At 48.9% G+C, this 19,599-nt stretch overlaps 5 protein-coding genes across 5 annotated transcripts; all 5 read right to left on the bottom strand.

The window, feature by feature from the left end:
• Window positions 1-1,334: 1,334 nt before the first annotated feature.
• Window positions 1,335-3,295, bottom strand: FTJAE_8823 (beta transducin; the record flags this gene model as incomplete). The annotated part of the gene is made up of 2 exons (XM_037355680.1): window positions 1,335-2,065; window positions 2,122-3,295. The coding sequence occupies 2 exons, from the start codon at window positions 3,293-3,295 to the stop codon at window positions 1,335-1,337; spliced, it is 1,905 nt and encodes a 634-aa protein (XP_037204105.1).
• A 976-nt stretch (window positions 3,296-4,271) lies between these two features.
• FTJAE_8822 (usp family) lies at window positions 4,272-6,480 on the bottom strand (the record flags this gene model as incomplete). The annotated part of the gene is made up of 2 exons (XM_037355679.1): window positions 4,272-4,437; window positions 4,499-6,480. 2 exons carry the CDS (start codon window positions 6,478-6,480, stop codon window positions 4,272-4,274), a joined length of 2,148 nt encoding a protein of 715 aa, XP_037204104.1.
• Window positions 6,481-8,485: 2,005 nt separating this feature from the next.
• On the bottom strand, window positions 8,486-9,652 carry FTJAE_8821 (ribosomal S7; the record flags this gene model as incomplete). Its single annotated transcript, XM_037355678.1, has 3 exons — window positions 8,486-8,938; window positions 8,993-9,361; window positions 9,419-9,652. 3 exons carry the CDS (start codon window positions 9,650-9,652, stop codon window positions 8,486-8,488), a joined length of 1,056 nt encoding a protein of 351 aa, XP_037204103.1.
• A 1,348-nt stretch (window positions 9,653-11,000) lies between these two features.
• Window positions 11,001-11,399, bottom strand: FTJAE_8820 (uncharacterized protein; the record flags this gene model as incomplete). Its single annotated transcript, XM_037355677.1, has 3 exons — window positions 11,001-11,173; window positions 11,231-11,290; window positions 11,348-11,399. 3 exons carry the CDS (start codon window positions 11,397-11,399, stop codon window positions 11,001-11,003), a joined length of 285 nt encoding a protein of 94 aa, XP_037204102.1.
• Window positions 11,400-16,740: 5,341 nt separating this feature from the next.
• FTJAE_8819 (beta-fructofuranosidase) lies at window positions 16,741-18,647 on the bottom strand (the record flags this gene model as incomplete). The annotated part of the gene is made up of 2 exons (XM_037355675.1): window positions 16,741-16,861; window positions 16,909-18,647. The coding sequence occupies 2 exons, from the start codon at window positions 18,645-18,647 to the stop codon at window positions 16,741-16,743; spliced, it is 1,860 nt and encodes a 619-aa protein (XP_037204101.1).
• Between the last annotated feature and the right edge of the window lie 952 nt (window positions 18,648-19,599).

Below are 19,599 nucleotides of genomic sequence, written 5' to 3'. Positions count from 1 at the left end.
TGAGTGATATACGGCTTGCTCTGCCACTGAATTGCTTGTCTTGTCTTTGCTTGTCTTTGAATAAAGTAATGGTAGGTGGGTTATAACAAAAACGGCTGTGAAGCTCAAGGTTGATGATGATGATGATGAGTATTGAGTATTGTTTGGTATATGATGATGATTGGATGGATAGTTACTGTAGAGAGGAGATAGAAGGGGTAAATAGAAGCTCAGGAACGATATTCCAAACTTCCTTGTGCAAGGGTAAGGTACCTAATATTTGAGTATATGGAAGAAAGAAGGAAAGAAGGATGGGGCCGCAGGTGCCTTGACCGACTGAGCAGCCTGGGAAGGTGGATGAGAAGGGGAAAGGAAGGATGAAAGTTCAAGAACAGGAAGGAAGGATGTTAGACATGAAACACAAGTGGTTATTCAATTACTACCTGACATTTACTAAGACAATAATTGATGCACATCACTAACAACCTCCTCCAGATAGCCACCCTTGCCTCAGCCCACCACTCATTCACTCACTCACTCACTCACTCACTCTTTCCTTTTACTCACACATTCATCCGCAACTTCCCCTCCAAGACCCAGAATCAACGAGGCTGGGCCCTCCTTCCCTCCCCCTAGACAACGCATAACATCCAATCAAGCCCCGCCAACCGTGCAGAACAAGACCGTTTCTCCAGCCCCCCGCACTAGTCTTGTTTCGGAAGCACTTAACGCGCCTCAAGCTTAACACGCGACGGTCACATGGTGCTTTTTGTTTATTGACCCTGAGAGATAAGACTATTTATTCCCTTTATAAGGTGATCCGCTACACGAAACTGAGACGTATTCAGGACTCTATAGCGTGTCTGTTGTGGAGGCAAATTCCGTCATCATTCTTAGAGCTCGCGACCGTGTTGTTTTTGGGCACAAGGACCAATAACACCGCAATTATGACTCGACGCTCACGCTCTGATACGTTGGCAACGCTTTGTTGTTGACTGTGGGCCATTTGTTATAAAAGTGGACCTGGTCTGTGTCTTTGGCCTTGATGTAGGCCAAGATGTGATGGCGGATGAAGCGGGAGAGATGAGGCCATGGTATCTACAGTGATGGAAGGCCCAGGATCACTGCAAAGATGCCTGATGCTCAGCTCATAATGTGTCATTCTCCTCAAAGTTTAGGCTACAGCGGTTTCTGTAGCTTATATAACCATCATGCATATGAACTGTAGTCTATCTTCACTAATAACTACCACCGTCCTTTTCTTCTGATATACAATAAACTCATGCTCATACAAAGCCATGTCAGCCTATAGATACAGCCACCATGCGATCCAGCAGTTACCCCAGCTCCTATGTCTATGCATAGTTTCCAGCATCGTTCTCGACATTGGGGTTCTTCTCTTCGATAGCCAACTCACAGCACAGCCGTCCCAGAAACTCCATCTTTCTCATTGACGCCTTGAGCCTCATGCCCCAGCCGATGCACTCAATTACTGGCTGGGCACACTGAGTGAATAGCTCAATCACTGTTTCTGTCGCCATTGGCTTCTGTTCGTTGAGGGCGTTCTGCAGATTCAAGCCGTCTTCCACCTCTACCACCGAAGGTCTCTCTGTTCCCTTCCACGGAAGGGGAAATTCCTCACAGAGCATATCCACAGCCAACGACTCCGCGAGCTTGGCATCCCAGGTCTCTGAACCCGTGAGGTTTTTCCACGACTGGGCAAAGCACACTGGAACACTGTTACTCCAGACTCGAGGGCCATTGTGGCGATTGTGTACGTCGTACATGGCTGTGCCCTCCTCTATTAGACCCCACCATACGACGAGCTCAGTGTCTGCATCATCAGCTCCAAGGAATAGCACTCCATATATGGGGTTTTGCGTTGGTTTGTGGGCGAGCTTGCCCGCCACGATGTATCGCTGAGATCCGGTATAAGCCGCACGCTGCTTAAGCTCCCGGTCTTTGAGAGTCATGTTGACCTTGAAAGGAAAGCTTCCTCGCAGGCGGGCATCTGGCTCGATAGAATCCGACTCCAGCAGAATTGTCTCCGTCTTGAATTCAGGTTTGTATTCAATGGAATATATTGCTGAGGTGGTCAGTTCAATATCTATACGGAAACACTATTGTCGGGCCATTACTCACCGTTTCTACCACCACCGGTGTCCAAATACCCGGACTTATTCTGATCATGTTCTATCACCATGATCACGCTCGTAGGGTCTCGTCGAAAAGCACCTTCGGCATAAGGACTCTCACTGAGAATTATAGCTGGTCTGGAAAGAGTATCTGGAGACAGACTGCAGTCGAGGACGGCTAACCATCGATCATTGGCTTCCTTGAGCTCCGTCTTGTCATGGTTCCAACGTGTCAGTTTGCACGGACACTTCCATACGCGAAGGACCAGCCCTTGATCTGTCAACCTGACACCAAACAAGCCCGAGTCTTCTTGTCCTGCATATGTGCGGAGGTTAAAGTTGGCCGGGTTGTCAGCGAGGAAGTGCATTCGGTGGGTATTCTCCTCAGGCTTTCGAGACAAGGGCCATCTCCAGACAAGGATGGACTGATCCTGCGACCTTTTGAGAACTTCTTCCTGCAACCTCAGAAAGGCTCTGGAGCCCTCGCCATATAATATGGGCATGTTGATTCCAAAAATTCCAAGCAAAGAGTATGCTATATCTTCAACTCGCGTCGTTTCCCTGTGGGCCATCCAACTCATCCTTGTGGCCACGTTTTCACGCTGGAGCTTGACCGATATCTTGCGATCCTTTTTCCCTTCGGGCCTGACCAAAAACGATTCATCAATGTCTGTGATCTCCTTGATTGTTGAAGCCAAAGTATGTCTGTCGCCGACGGACGTCCAATTGTGATCGAAGAATTCCACCTCATCGGGTGCAAGCAGCTCCTGTAGTGTCCATCCACGCGTGAACCAACGACTCTGCTTCAGACCAGACGTCAATCCGATGCCCACGGCGTGTAAAAAGACATCTGTGAGGTAGACGTAGCATATATCCGCCTTGTTGTACCAGCGAAACATAGAATTGATGGCTTCCGAGAGCTCAGCGCTACTGGACTTGTCGATGCAGCAAGTATCGATCCAGAGATAGTCGAGCCCGCGGCCGAGAGCCTTTTCGCAGGACTGCACTATCTTGCGGTAACCAGCGCCATTCTTCTTGCGAATCTCTTCCATGCGCGTGGGATCCTGTATGTCACCAAAAAGGACCTCATCTGTACCCCACGTATGAGACAGGATGGCGTATTTTTCGGACCCCTCTTCCAAGCTCTCAAGCTGTAGGGTCTTGGTATTGAGAAGTCTCATAATTGCTTGCGAATCAACAAGTGAGACACGAAAATAAAAATAGGACACACAAGTCAGATTGTTAGGCAAACAAACATCAAGATCATCAAGCCATAAAGAGGTGATAATTGTGGTGGAGCACTTTCATGCTCTACTGCCTCTCCAGTCTGTGTCAGTGTCCGTCCGTAGTTAGGGGTCGTTTCAGTTCAGCCTCCTGCTGCTCTGTTGGCTCTGTTGGCTGTTGGTCCAGGCGAGACGCGAGAGAAGGCCTACCCAGTCTAGGCCCAGTTCAGGGCCATACGAGGCGAATTTCAAGCGAGTCACAGGCTTAAATTCCCTAGGGTTGCGGGTTGGGAGACCAATGAAATGTGTCAGAATCCCTGTGGCGAATCTCGTATGAATAAGATAATGTAGTAAGCTGCTGTTGGGTCTGCTCTGCTTCTGTTCATTCATCCGAGGCATAACTAATGAAAGGTTGGGCAGATGCAAAAAAACGGTCAGGTATTTCAAGTCAACTAGAGAACGCCAGCGCTGGTTCAAAAGAGTGCAAGCTTAAATTCTATAACTGCATGCGTCGAGTCAGTCGTAATTGGGCGCTGGGAATAAAGATAGACGTACATAGATGACACGTGATGTCACTTAACACAACGAAACCTCATGGTTCCGTGCAACTCTTCACACAGCTGAAACTTTATATATAGACCAAATTGTGATTTTAAACTCATAATCTGCATTGATTTTACTGATAAACTAACGAGCGGTCTCTACCCAAAACATCTTGAACCCTTTCAACTTCTGCTCCTGGTTCCGCTTCCGCTTCCGCTTTCAATCACCAGGTATGCGCCAACCATGTTTAACAAAGCCCGTTTCTAAGAATAAACTGCTAATCCGTGCGCCGCTTGAACCGAGCATAACAAATCGTGAAGCTTCGTAGAGCATTTCCCATGCATGTACCTCTCTATAACGAGCCAGACATCTCCAAGACGTGATTCTAGGCTCAATCAATTTTAGCGTTGGCCAAACTTCGGGCTGCTGGGTTGCTGAGATTGTTCACAGGCTTCACGCCTCTGTATTTACCCTGCTTTCGAAGACGTTTTCGTGCCACCATCACAGGGACCGAGCTCTTGGTCACCAGATAGTTGGAGAATGATCCCAGAATGACACTGTCTCTTGTTAGCTGCTGTCGTTGCCCCGATAGTTGAAACTTCGCTGAATTTAACGTACCCCTTGAGTGCACTCCTGCCACGACTTCCTATGACGACAAGAGTTGGGTTAACATGGTCGATGACCTCTGTGATCAAGTGCTTTGGGTTCTTGCAATGCAATACTTCCACGATAACTCTGACCTGAAGCGTCGTCTTTCGCAGAAGACGGAGCACCTTGTCTGTGATCTCCTTGACTGCTCGGCGTCGCTCTTCTTCCGCCCTACCCCTTTCTCCTCGACTTGAAGGCGCGGGAGATGTGTTTGGAGTGTTGTTCTTGGAGGAGTCTCCTCGAATAGAATTCCTCACGAAATCTGGGACAGCAGACATGGAAGGCGCAGCAGATCTTGAGTTTGCTACCGTGTTAATAGCTGCTGCTTGCTCTCTCATAGCCTTCGGATCATCTGGAACCGAGTTGTCGACCCCTCCAATGCCGGTCTCCTCGTCCACGCAGTAAATGCATAACAAGGTATCACCGTCTCGTAGGACCGTTCCAATGGCCCATTCGAGGGCATGTGTCGATTCGTCACTCAGATCCGATGCAACCAGATACTTTCGCAGACGGTGGTGTTCCTCCTCGGCTTGCTGAACAATTTTGTTGAAGTCGCCACGATAAATCATACGGATAGCGCGGTGAGACTCAGGGGTGGAGATAACACCCGACATCGAGCAGGAAAGATTTTGAGCCCGCTTGATATCATCCATGTCTGCCTCCTCATCTGAATCGTTTGCAGAAGCCACTGTTGACATTTGATCGTAAGCAGTCTTAGGATGCACACCGCCGCCTTTGTTCAGCCGCGTGTTCTCGCCCAGAGGAGTGGTAATCTTGATTTCTGGCTCATCGAGTAGAGAACGGTACCCAGGTTGCTTCGCTGCAACTGTTGTCCCTGATACCAAGTTAGCATCACCGACTTGAGGCGAGACGAAGGGTAGCTTACGCTCTTCCTCTGCAGCAGCGAGGAGACTCATTGATTTTCGTCGCTCCTTATTTGGATCGTCTGCCGACCCACCAATTGCATCGGGGTTAAGTGACCTGGGAGCCTTCTTACGACCACGATCTTCATCATCGGATGAGTAAGCCTCATCTTCCTCACTTGAGCCAAGGTGCTCGCCGTCAGGGCTCAGGTAGTCTTTGATCATCCTTCCACTCTGAGCATCCTCGCGGTTGCGCCTGGGCAGCTGAGACAAGCTACCACCTGCGTAAGCTAGGTTGGCATCGGATAACCTTCGATATGCATTGCTGATATCCACAATCCGGCCATCATCAAGCATGGCCTTTCCTGGCGCTAATACTTGTGTTATGGGAGCTGGAGACCTAGACCTTGACCCCAGCCGATTGTGAGGAGATTTTGATTTCTGATTGCTGCTGCTACCGCCAAACCAGGAACGCCTGCCATCACTTTCTCCGGGGATTTGCAGGCCACTGAGATCAGCGTTGCGGAGTGCCTCACTCAGAGCATTCGCAGATGGCTTCCTGCCACCCTGCGTGTTTCTCTTGGGAAGTTGTTGGCCACTATTGCGCGTAATAATATCTGAAAATTGATACCCGGCGGTAGGGTCATTACGTGCAGCAGCAGCTCTAGGTCCAAAATCGACGGGGTTCGAGGCTGCATCAGAGAAGCTGCGAGTGTGTCCGACGGTACTGGGTGCGAGAGTCGCTTTGGTCATGACTGGAGAATTAGGAGTCGTGCTGGTCCCGGAAGGCCTCGAGGGTCCAGCGAGAGGGGTGTCAGTATCTAACATGCTTCGGTATTTTGACGGCGGGGGAGAACTGGTGTCCAGCATACTCCGCACAGTCTGCCGCGGCGAGCTTGGTGTTGGCTGATCGTCGACATCCAACATACTCCGAACGGGAGATCGAGGGGTGGCATAGGGTGAAGCGGATCGCATGGCTCCTGGCATGGATGACTCAGGACGAGGTCTATTCTCGAGCAAGGCGAGAACTTCCTTACGCTCCATGTCGAGCATAGCCTCGATGCTCATGGGTTGCTGGTTGTGCGACATGATGGCGGCAAATTCGAATCGAGATGTTCTTATTCAGAGAGTAGACAATGTTTGTAAGAAGGGTGAGATGCGACGAGAGCTCAACCAAACGGTGTCGAGGATTGCGCCCACAAAGATGAATAGTCTGGTGGGGGTTCCGTAGGCAGATGTGAGATGCCTATGCAAGTGTGATACAATGCGGCATTGCGCGTGGTCAAGAATGAATGCGTATATGTTGTATCGTCTCTCAAATTGGTTCTGAGTCGATGCTGATTATAATCGATGGTGATGTCGGTAAGCGTTGGGATAAATGATAGTGCTCGAACTCAGGGCGGTACGTCAGAGGCAACTCGGTGAAACTGGTGAGCGCCCAATAGCGGCGTAATGTTCTGAGTTCGCAAGGTCGCAATACCAAAAAGAACGGCGGAGGCAGTTATGCGGGAGTCAATGCAGCGGTAATTCTTGCTTCGTTGTGTGACGGGGATAATGAAGCTGAGTATGAAGAGGAAGAGGAAAAGAGAAGAGGGGAGAGGAGAAAGGTTGACGTGCACTTGTACCGTAGCGGTAGTGGCAGTGGCAGTGGTAGTAGCAGTGGGATCTACCTTACCTATGGAAGTAGGGAAGGTAGGCTCTGGGGAAGTAGTGGCGTGGAGTCTAGAGTTTAGAGGTGTTTGAGCCCAGAGCCCAGACCGAAGCGGCGCAGCAACCCCCAATTTGGATCCCGTCACAGAAGTGTGGAAGATCACCGGGTTAGTGGGGTAGACGCAGCTACACCTGGGATGGAGTAAAGACGGATGAAAACAGTTGGGAAGGCTTATTATCAAGCTTAAGTGAAGGAAGCTCAGAGAAAAAGGTAAAGAAACGGCGTGAATGACTCTCGATATGTTACCGTTCTTCATAACAAATCTTACCAAACATCGACGCTATCTCGGACTGTTTCTTCCCTCCGTTTCTTTCGCCCTGAAGTTGGGCACTAAAGATCCGACTAGCATTTTAAGGTCAGTGCCTGTGACAACCCTCATTATGGTAATGATGTGCGTAAGACGTCGGTTAAAGCATTTTAAAAGTGGACGGCGTCACCACTACTGCGTGAGGTTAATCGATATCAACTCACCAACCGAAATTAAAGAGGCCCAAAGGATATGCTTGGATGATGGGGAAGAAAGAATGAGAAAGCCCAACAAGGTCTTTGTTTTTGATGATTCAACAGAGTTTTCAAGCTCAAGTTGACATACTCAACCCCAACTGAGGCCTCCCTTGACCAAACCATCGAGTGATTGTGTCGTCATGTGAAAGCATCATTCTGCCACCTCTAAAATCGATGTTTTATCATTGGTAACTGATTTCTCACCGGCGTCGGATTCGATCTGGGGCTCTATGAGAATGGAATGATTTTCTATTCATATGATGCTCTGCGTAAAGAGAATCTCCGGAATTATATTCAGCCCTGTTGATCCATAAATCCCCAACTCAGTCGTGTTCGGATGCACCTAATCATCAATTTATCTTGCTGGGTAAGCATAATCAGTTTTCGCATAGAAGGACCGAATGTTTCCATGCCTTACTGAGCCTCGTCTACTACTCAAAATTTAAGCGACTTTTATTTCGCTACGAACTGAGAATACTCCGTACTTGTCAGAGCATTCCGTTCTCTCTAAGCGATTCGGGTGTCGCTGCACTCCGGATCCGGGGTCGGGCTCTCGGCAGCTACCGAGGTTTCCTCCGATATCTTCGGCTTCCGTTCCCACCATACGACGGCGCCAATGAGAGAATTGGCACAGCCCCAAGCCATGCCTTGACTCATATAATGGCGCCGAAACAGTCAGAACTCTGCTACAAGACCGCATTGTTGAGCTTGGAGATTCGGGACAGTCTGTGTATTCCCCTGAATGGCAAGTTGGGCACAAGGTACTCCGTACAGTAACGTTAAATGCGTCTTTTCATCAGTATCTTGATATAGTTACATATTTTGCACATCTACTATACATCCAGAGGACCAGGCGTTCCATTTGCACCTCGTCTATATCTACATCTTCTTCTTGACCTTGAGCTTGTTAGATCCAACATTAGCTCGTGCTGCTGTACCCAGCTTATGCACCACCTTTCGCTTTTCCCACACACCCGAACGCCCCTCAACAACTGCAACGATCTCCTCAGCAATCCTGTATGGGAACTGCTTGCGTCCACTGCCCTTGGAGGGCTTCTTGTTGATCACGTCCAGAATCCACTTGAACGCTACTCGTCGTCTCTGCCTCACACCTAGGGGCACGGGAAGTTCAAGTGCACGGCCACCACCACCGGCGCCGGCCACGTTGCGGATTTTGAGAAGAGGGGCCACCGAATCTACGGCAACTGTAATGTACAGGATCGGGTTGAGAGGGAGATGTGAGGCCGGTGGAGTTCCGGGTAGTAGAGGGTATTTCGGGCTATAGATCGGAGGTGGTGCAGTTCGGAGGTAGTTCATGACGATGGCCATATTCTAATTCATGGATTAACCAATTGCCTCCATTTTCATTTTGTGGACGAAACTTACTCGTTGAGCAACACTGAGCTTACCGTCCCTCATGAGGAGTCGGGTAATTTGCTCCAACACAGGGTGATAACGTTTCTTCAGATTGAATCCTTGCGGCCACGGCCTCTTGGGGAGACCAAACTTGTGTCCTGGGTTTTGCATCTCTGTGCTGTCCGTAGCCTCCAACTCGGACTTCTCTGCTGCTGCAACGAGAGCTTCAGCCTTCTCGGCCGAAGGAATAGTACCCTCCCGGTAAAGAATCTCCTCCTGTGCCGGTGTCAGGCCACCCTCAACACCCCCAAGTGAGCTGGTTTGTGTGCGGCCACCGAAAAATAATTGTTCGAGTGTCGCATCGTCGATAACTTCGGCACTGGACGTCGGAGCAGTTACCTATATCGCAGCTCATTAGCTGCGAGACACGGAAGCTTTTGTTCAACCAAGTCCTACCTCAACCTCTCCATTTTCTGCTGCCGACACTCCCTCCTTCGATTCTGAGCCAACCTGGGAGTTCTGAGCCTCTTCAGAGTTATCAATTGCCTTTGGAGGATGATCGTTTCCTTCGCTCGAATACCATCTGCTGCGTGGAAGAGACTGGATGAATGGGGCTGGTCGAGGGGCGACAGGTCTAGATCGAATTGCGAGAGCTCTACATGCGCCCCAAATACTCGTTCTTGGAGACATGACTGAGCTCCGCGTTGCTAGCAACGTTCTTGGAGCAGAAATTATAACAGCCTCGTGGCTCTTGTGATCCGACTGTTAGTCTAATTCGCGATGCAAAATTCCCAGAATGACGGATAAGCAATAATCCGAGAGTTGATGCTTACATAACCATATCTGAACCTCAATATCAACAACACTCTGGGGGAGCGAGACAAGAATTGAACAACTTGAGTTCACATTGACTCAATATTTTAGAAAGGGAATTGAATGTAGTCTGGTATTGTGATTCTGAACGTGGGAGGTGCTCGTGGCTGAACTTGAGCTCGACTCTCGCGATATGAAGACATTGAGCTGCTTGGATTGGACCATGAAACTGGCGCAGTCCGCTCACAACAGCTATGGTAACAACTCAATGAAAAACATTCTGGAGCCATTGATGCTTTCTTCTTGTCAAGAATCAAAATCATGCAGCTTACTTCAGCTACCCAACTGATACTTGGTAGGTGTTCATAACACAAGTGAGGTCGCACTGAGCCTCATTCCTATGCTGTGAAATCCCGAGGCCGGATCGACAGTAGAGTAGAAAACCAGTCGGCATTTATAAACTGCCGTTTCGTGTGACCTGCTCATGCTGTACAACCTACGCTGTGACTGAACGTGGCTGTACCGAGGGTGGGGGTACACAACATTGCTTGAGGGTGAACTTCCCTTTCAGGAGGGAACTGTATGTGAGAGAACGACGTTGAGAATTTTGAAGTCTCGATGCACTGACTGCATTGCATAGGAATGCTGCGAGATATGCTGATAGGCCCCGAAATGAACCCCCCTTGACCTCACAGCAAGGAACTTGTTCGGGTATTCCACGTAGGTATTAATGACTGAACATCCCAAATACCAAAGGATCGAATCAAACTGTATAGTTCAAAAAGTCTCCGTCTGCTGTCATACGTGCATTTTTAAACCTCTACAGAGAGCTCATTAGTAGAGACCCTCAGTGTAACCGACTCCGTCAAACACCAAACAAGAACTGTAATAACCGACATATCCTACCCTTTTCCTCAAGTCATACATGAAAACATCCGACTTTCGCCCTCCGACCCAATCCATAAAATACAATCCAAGGTCTTGACCAAGGGGTCAATTGTTCCAAGCACTGAGAGCGTAGTGACCATAACCTTGCCCGTTTCGTAAGTTTTGTTACCAAACTCCAGGTGCTTGATTCGAAAGAGAGAAGACTAAAAGGAAATCATAATAACACAAGAAACATAACTCCTTCGTTCACAAATGGCCAGACCACCATTTTCGTAGATGTCAGTGATGCTTGAACGGGTTAAGCATATGAAAAAGGAGTGCCCCCCACATCGTAAGTCTACCAACCCCATTGCTGGGTGGGAGAACTAGATTCAGATCCAGTCAACCACTTGACGGCACACTCGGCAGCATCTTCTCTAGCATTGTTAAGGTTCTTGCCGTCATACCAGAAACGAGCTGCAAGAGTTTTGCCATGGACGGTCACTCTGCTAGACCATGCAGTTCGGCCACCTATAAGAGTTTGAGTTCAGGCCCAGAACATATAAATCATCTTAATGATTGGCATACCTCGACGATCTGACACAATTTGAAAAACCGGGGGACGCAACTGAGCATCTCGGCAAACGCCTGATCAGTAGTCAGAATGGAAAGTTTGTGCCAAGGGGAGGGTGGGGGTTTCCATACTGTCGAGCTGATCTTGCCAGGGGCCAGTAGGAGTGGCATTTTGGACCTCCATTTTGGTTCTGGACTGTTTGTAACAGGATAGAGATTGGTGTAAGATAGTTGGTAAGAACACTGATTTTTCTGAGACCAGAGAGTTGGAGTTGAACAAGGTTGGTGTACCAGGTCTGAATAACCAAAGATCGAATGAAGCCTACTCAAGAACGAATTTGAAGCTGAGACGACTGATGAGAACACCAAGGGAGGAAACGATGAGCTTTATACGTTCAGATGAACCAAGCTGTGCGTAGCCACAGGGTCAGAATACGCTGGGTGTGAGGTTTTCCAAGAACAGGGCGTCAACAGGTTTCCTGTAGAGTTGCCCAACGCGTGATGTAGTTGAGAGGCCCGAAAGGTAAGACGAAGGCGAACAGATAGGTTGGGCCCAGGATTCCGGGACGATGATGTGGCAGGATAGGATTAGATGCCGTTCAACGGGAAGGGTGACCGAGGCGGCAATGCAGGCTTCAAGTAGACGAGAAAAAGCTTGTGTGAGGCTAAGTTGCAGATGATCAAGGATCAGAGGTTTGAGGAGACTGGAGTAGTATACGGCATTGCAATGCAAGTAAATTAGATCAACACAGTCACGGAGAGGACATGGAGAGGAAGGGTCAAGAGAGTAGATTGAGGAGAAATTAGTTATAAATAATTAGTATGAAGGATGTGAGCCACTATGTGAGCTTGTGCTTTGACGAGGAGGTGGGAAGGATTGACAAGCGAAACCTCAAAAAAGAAAGACCTGAAGTTTCTGCTGGCAAGAAAGCAAGCAAGCAACTAACTAACTAGCTAGCTACCTACGCAGCAAGCGTACGTACTATTCATCAATACGCACTACTAGACTATGGATGGCCCTGGAGCTTGGTAGATGGGGCTCCAAGTTGGGTTTGCTTTTTCTTAGCCCCTTGGAGGAATTGGAAAGGGTGGGATTTGGTACATTGGGTCCAACTTCAAGTTCACGATGGGTGTGTGTGAAGTCGTTCTGACCTCAAGATGGGCCGTGCCGGCTCCCGTCAGTCTAAGACGGATGACAACGGTAACGGCAACGGGTGCGGGAGCGGGTAGAAAGGCGAGATGCTGAAGGCGTTCTACACATAGCGAATCGGTCAACTGAGGCCTGACGAGGCTGACCTGGAGAAGACAATCGAAGACCTGTGAATGTGCGCCCAAGGATACGGGGACAAGTGGGAATGGAAGCAAAGAAGAAAGGAAAACAAGGGGGCGTGCGGTCCAGGTCATTTTCGAGGGCGTCGATAAGAGGCTCGTCTCGTGGCCGTGGAGCTTGTTCTGTCTGCTAGGCGCAAATGTGCAAGGGGATAGTCAAGAAATGGGGACCAAGATCACAGCGGATATGTACACGCGCATGCATCCTTGTGGTAAACTAAGCTAAGTGCTTGATTTGGAAAGGCTGAAGGTTACTGGCACGCTGAACCAGGTAGGAAAAAGCAAAGGGAAGCAGAGCAGAGCAGAGGAGAGCGAAGCAAAATTGGCTGGACGGTGGACGCCCAACACCAAGGATAATAGTAATACACAACCACAAAACGATTGAGGAGACAAGAAAAGAAAAAATCACTATGAGGCTGACCAGCCATGACGGAATAAACACGAAGCAGGAAGACCACGTCCTGTGCTTAGCCTTGGAAACGCGAAAAGAGACGACAAGAGAGAATACTACCTACCAATCGAGTGTGACGCAGAGGATTCTCACTTCTGGTGATGATGTGCAGGATGAGGTGTCGTGCTTGAGATGATGTCGCACACGAGCATCAAGTGCAGTTTTTTTTGGTCTGCAGGCACGCGACAGGACCGGTAACTATACGTGATCGTTGGGCGTCTGTTTGAGGAGGAGATTTGGGCAAAGTTGATGAGAAAACAACCCCTGTTGGCACCGTCAGTCCTCTTGAGATAACATTTAACATGGCCACGTCAAGCGAAAGCTTCAGCCAGCATCTTGAGGCAGAGGCCAGCTGAGGCAGGGCATGGCATGGCAGCCCAGTCCAGAATCCAGCTCAGGGGATCAAGACAGGCGACCAATAGGGCCTTGTTGGCTAAAAGCCGAAATCTTCAAGGATATAATTTGTCGATGAGATCTGTATCGATATAACAGGCAAAGGACAATGAAAAGACTCGGGAAAGGCTGATGAGGGAGGGCCAAGGACAAAGAAGGGACTCGTAACTACGTGGCATCCATCCATGGCTTTGACCTTGGATTGTCTGTCTGTTGTGCTCTCCTCCTTTATTTCTCATCTCGTTTGTCTCTGACAGCTTGTAAAATTTGACGTCGTCCTTTTCGTTTCTTTTTTTTCTCTGCTGGTGGATGGACGTGCTGTGAAGATCACCGTGATAGCCTGCCTAGCCTGCCATGATCCCGGCTTTCAGCAGCCTTTACCCAGCAAAAACCTCCTTGAATGCTCCCCTAGCCAGGATCCAAGCAGCCCGGATCTAGACAAGCTAGAGTTCTCTCCACCGACCATCCGCTATCAAGGGTGCTCGTACCTTGGACTAAGCCCCCGAAAGCACTAAAGCAAGCCCGATGAGATGGTGACATGTGACCTAGTGTCAAGCTCTACAGCACTACCTAGTCGCCTAGCTCGTGTCTTCATCACAGTTCAGAGATCAGACCTCCATAAAACAAAGCAACAACACGTCCAAGTCCTTCACTCTCGCTAAGATCAACATCATCTCCTTTCTAAACCCCGATCGCTAGTTGACATCTCCCTACACATGAACCAACGTTGGATCAAGCATCGCTACTGCATCCACTCATAGCTGCAGTCATCAACTACCGGGGTCTTTGCGCATTGGTCTTGAGTTCTTTGGCTACACCGGGACTGTTCACAGGGAAGTGGTACCCTACATATCATGACATGACATGTGCGGCACTATGCAGTAGCTTGGTGATGATCTTGGTGTACATACTCCGTACTCTGGATTTTCATGGCTATTGTAAGGGATGGATTAGCCGCGTCTTGCGACTGACATCAGGACCCTGGGCAATCTGCTATTACATACCTGATCACCGAACCAGCCACCAACCTCACTTACACTGATCTAGGGGTTCACAACTTCAATACTGTCCGGATGACATCGAACGTCCCTTGATTCATAAGCTTCCTGACCCAATTATTTGGCCAATATTTACAGAATAAAGTTGGCTCCTTCGGAAAGCGGAGATAAGTACTGTAGTAGTGCACCGCAACCGCGTCTTCTTCGGGTCCGTAACCATACATTTTGGTCAAAGTGTATTCAAATTGATGACAAACAACTTACAGAAGCCCCAAGCGCTTCAATCTCAAAGTGCCGGAGGACTTATTAGTGGCTACTGCATCTTTGACGCTCCAGTTTGACTGCCGAACCCGCTGCGTCCGTCTTTCTCGGGAAACTGGCCTATTCCAGGCTTGAAGCTGATGACATATCGAACCCCTGCAAACAACAGGACCGTCACTAGCCTTTCACTTCGAGCTTTTCTGCTTTTCCATGAGTCTATTCCGACTAGCAGATGCTAGCATTCGCCTCAGTCCGTTGTAACTTGTTGGTGTATTTTTATGTCGTATCGTCGACTCCAGGCCCGAGCCTTGTCTGAAGCTGACTGCAGGCGTCTGACTCGACTACCCTGGCCAGACTCGCAATGTTCAAGGCCTGGTGACACAAATGGGAGCTGCAAAGAACTGGCCCGGTCTAATTGTGCAGTAGGCACAACCCCGATTGTCTGAGCATTTGCTATACACCTGGGGACAACGTAGTTTTCTCGCTTTGTTTCCACATTGAAGCGGCAACAAAGCCAAAAGAGTCACGGAGCCTGACATACCTATCCGTACATACTGGATAGTTACCAGTCAAAGCGACGAACGAGCCGTGCCGGTCTTAGTGTACCAGCTGCAGCGGTTCAACTCCACGTCAACATACCCTCATCCCACGCTTCAGATCACCGTAGCAGGAACTGTTGTCAGCTTGGGCACTGACCGGTGTGTCGCCTGTTACTAAATCGAGTATATGGAGATTCAGCGTGGCAGACCGGTCAAAGACTTTGCCGCAATGCAGTGTCTTTAACCCGGGTTTGCGATCTCTGAAAGCCTTATGGATCAGTCATGCAGAGCAGGGGAATCGTGATGAGACTACGTACGTACATACCATACCTTATTAGACCATCCTTGACAGACAACCATACAAACCTTGCAGCAGCTTGTGTGACAAGCCCTGCAAGCTCCTCCTGATTGATCCGGGTATCGGGTCCGTGCCGCGCCTATCATGGTGGCCTCACCAACCAATCACTATCGTGGAATCTCAAAGACAGGATCCACAAAGCTCTTGTTCTTCACTGACCGGTTGAAAACTTTGGAATGGAAAAAGATACAAAGTGACCTCCATTAAGCCAACTTTTTCTCTCCTTGCCTCCTTGCATGCCGTACACGGTACAGCACTGCACCTCGCCGTTTTAGACCACTTTGCTGCTGTGCGGCGGCTTTCTCTTCTCAGCCTTGGCATTGTTTTCAGTATGTAGCTATCCTTGGTATTGATAAGCAGCCTTCCAGATAGGTATCTAGGAGAAGCAAGGCCCAAAGTTACAGAGGTCAAGTGTAGTGCACACATACACAGAGCGAGGTATTTGGCCGAGCTTGGAGACTGATCATCCATTTCGCCGAATTGCCATCACCTACTGTCAACGCTGCGAAACGTCGATTGATACACAAAGCATTTGCATTCGTTCTTGAATAAGTGTCGCTCGTCGAAAAGCTCGATTGCAGTCCCAAGAGGTTACCTGATGCCCGAGCTGGTGCTTCAACTTCACTTATCGGTAGGACAGCCTGCATGTATCTCGTCCAACACCACCACGATGATCTTATTACGCAAACTCATGGTACATGTTGTCCGTGGTGTTGGTGTACCAGGTGTACAAAGTGAAGAATTCAGAGAATGTCATCATGGAGACAACGCCGAATTCCCGAGCGAGAGTTCATGCAACTGTCGAACGTCCCGAGATCAAGGAGCAGCAACGTATTCGAAAGCTCCTCTCGCATTACAGTTTTCTTGGCACTTGTCATTCTACAACTACCTACATAATCATTGTCATCCACTGACAAACTTCTTCATCAACAACGACACCCAAACGTAGCGAGCTCACAGATGGCTTCGGGGTGTATTAGTTGATGCGTAAAAGATCAGCGAATTATGTTATCGTTTAACCAAAGGTGAGATGAAGGAAAGTAAACCCCTTTAGAGAGAGGCACATAGGTTCATGTATCGACTTGCAAATTCAACCGCATTAAATTATGTACATGAAGTCATGTAAAAATACAAGAATGGGGTCCAAAGTCTAATGCAGGGTGTTCGTAATAATAATACAATCAGAGACTATATCCCTATCGCTTTCTCTCGGGCCAAGCATCCGCAAGACCCTCATAGATCGTCACATTGCTGAAAGACACCTCGCCACTTCCTTGATGGAAGAAGCGAATGTCGGTCGAATCGGCATACCAAGAACTGAAAAGTCAGCAAGTACCACAGCATCAGGGGATATTCTAACTTACCGAGCCCAGGTGGCAACTCCAAATCGATCGTTGGCATGGACCTCAACGATGGCATTATCCACGACAATAGTAAGATCAAGTGTCTCAATCTTCTCCTCATCATCAACCAGAACGTCAAAAAGACGGAGTCGACCAGCTTCAGGACGGGCGTCAATGTCGCTAGTTGTAAGGGCTGCAGCACTAGTGTTGCTGCGATCTATGATGATAGATTCGTTGGAGAACTGGTAGTAAATAGTGGTGGACTCCTTTTCAGAAGCCAGAATCTGGAAACCAGCCTTGAGGTCCGAGCCGCGGGCAGATTTGGGGAATGAGATAGAGCTCTTGAGGACGTAAAACTTGGACTCTGGGTTACGGTCGAATGTAGTTGATCCAGCCTTGCTGATGTTTCGGCCCGGTTCAACAAAAGACGTCTTCTTTGTGAATGCAGCCATAGGCTCCCGAGCAATGACCTGCTTTAGAGTAGCAAGTTCCAAAACACCCGACTCGTTTCTCTCAACACGCCAGGATCCTTCTTCGCGTGAAAGCTCATTATCGACGACGTTGCTGATCTTGCCGACTGTAAGCTCTCTGGGGAGGAGAAGAGACCCAGTCCAATTCTGCTGGGGAGTAGGGAAATACTTGAGATCGCCGTAGTAATCCCCAGTAAGCCAGAGGTAGCTGATGAATCGATCTGGAGCACCGCTCTTGGACGATGCCTTTGAGTCCGAAGGGAGGTATTTGCCAGCCGCGGCGTAAGCAGATCGTCCCCAGTCAAGCTTGCCAACCATCGAAGGAGTAAACTTTGGCTTCCCGTTATCCAGGGATATGTTTCCTGCAGCCCAAAGCATGTCGCGGAAAGACGAAACCTGAGGAACAATTGGCTTTTCCTGCCACTCTGCTCCAAAGGTGATGAATGTCTCGCCCTCAGAGTTATACCCCTTTTCATCAATACTGAAGACATTGGCAACTTCAAAGTTGAAACCGTAACGTCCTGCCCAGAGACCATCACCCCATGTGGTGTTGGCCTTCTCATGCCACCACTCGCCGAGATACTCCCAATACTGAAACTCGGGGTCGTGCTGACGATAGAGGAACATACTAGGGCCCTTTTGATGGACACCACCAGAAATGACGCTGTACCAAGTCCCTGACTCGCTTTCCAGAAGGCTGTCAAGATCTTCGTTCTGGAAAACGAAGGGATCACGGAAGGCCGTCACGTTGAGAGCAAAAGGAGGTGCTGAGATCGCAGGGCCCTGTCGTAGCTTGGTGAAGTTGCGGCCTCCATCCTTTGACACAGCGAGGGACTGCGTCTCACTACCGCGGGTGTAGTTGATGGTCCAATGGATGGGGAGGTAAGATACAGAGGTGTAGAAGAGTGTAGGCGTGCCATTGATGCCCTTGGGTATAACGGATCCGTCAAAGACTGCCACAGGATCATTTAGACCTCCTGTCCGAATGAAAGGAGCGCCTCCGGGGTTGAGATCTCGATATGTCACGAGATCATCCGTCGTAGCGCCCGAAGCACCCTCATGGAGATATCCAACATGGAAGAGTCCAGTCTTGGGGTCAGTGTAGTGCATGCAAGGATCTCCAATCTGTCCAGTAGGGGGGAGTACGTGAGCTCGAGGACGCCATGTGTTGTAGATGGTCAGATTGGCCAGAGTGCTGAGATTTGGGGGAGCGCGGTTATAGTCAAGCTTTGGAGTCGATGGCTTGGCCCAGGCAAGAGAGCCAGCCGTCAAGAAGAGTGAGAACTTCATGATGTACTCTGCAACGGTTACATGCAGGTGAACCTCAAAATCGTGGAGCCACTGAAACTATATATGCCCATCACAACGTACCATACCAACTGCTGTCGCCCCGACAAATAGTGAGGGGAAGGGTAACATCGTCATGAGAAGCCCAAGAAGCTTCACTTGAACTAAACTCGGCGATACCACGGCGTCAAAGAACACCTGAGAATTGGACGTTCAGGCCTTGAAAAGATGGGTTGAACCTGGGAATTCGGAGATTTGCGGAGTTTGTGTGGGGAGATCGACAGTCTTTCTTCCTAGAGAACCATGGTGTTGAGGTTCTAGTGACGTATGCTCAATAGAAGAGACGCTTGGCAGATGGCACTAATGAATTATGCTTTCTTCGCGAAGAGTTTTAGAATCGAGGCTGACGGTTTGGTATGATTAACAAATGCCAATAGAGACCACTACATAAGGTGGTTTGGGGAATCAAGACAATCGAATGACATATGGAGTCCAGAGTTTATATGCGGAGCCACTGTCGGACCGAGGGACAATACCACTTCCCCATATCTCCAAGCATGGACCGTTACAATGTAACGAGCATGGGAATTAGACTCAAAAACAGCCTTGTTTTTACCCAAGTAAATGGCTCGTCTGGAGACTTTTACGTACAGAAGCTGATCCCTTCTAGTTTCGAAAGCCGACGATTTGCCTTAAAGGCCAGCTCGTAAGCCTTAGGGAGCAAGAAAACACTAGGCCTAAGTTTAGTGTGACAAAATAAATTCCACAAAAGGTATCCTAAACTTATCCTAAATTTATACTAAGTTACCTAAGTCTTTTTATCAGTCAGGCTTAAGGTCCCGCCCGAGTTTTATTTCCTCCTTGGGTTCCGTGTTTTAGAGCATCTTCGGATAATTTTAGTATACCTTTAGGCTAACTTTCGAGACCTCATCATAAGTTGTCTAAATACAGCCTA

The sequence above is a fragment of the Fusarium tjaetaba genome, assembly GCF_013396195.1.
Source record: "Fusarium tjaetaba strain NRRL 66243 chromosome Unknown NRRL66243_c0000195, whole genome shotgun sequence".
NCBI lineage: Eukaryota > Fungi > Ascomycota > Sordariomycetes > Hypocreales > Nectriaceae > Fusarium > Fusarium tjaetaba.
The sequence above is the reverse complement of the archived record's forward strand: the minus strand, read 5'-3'. Positions and strand labels throughout refer to the sequence as shown.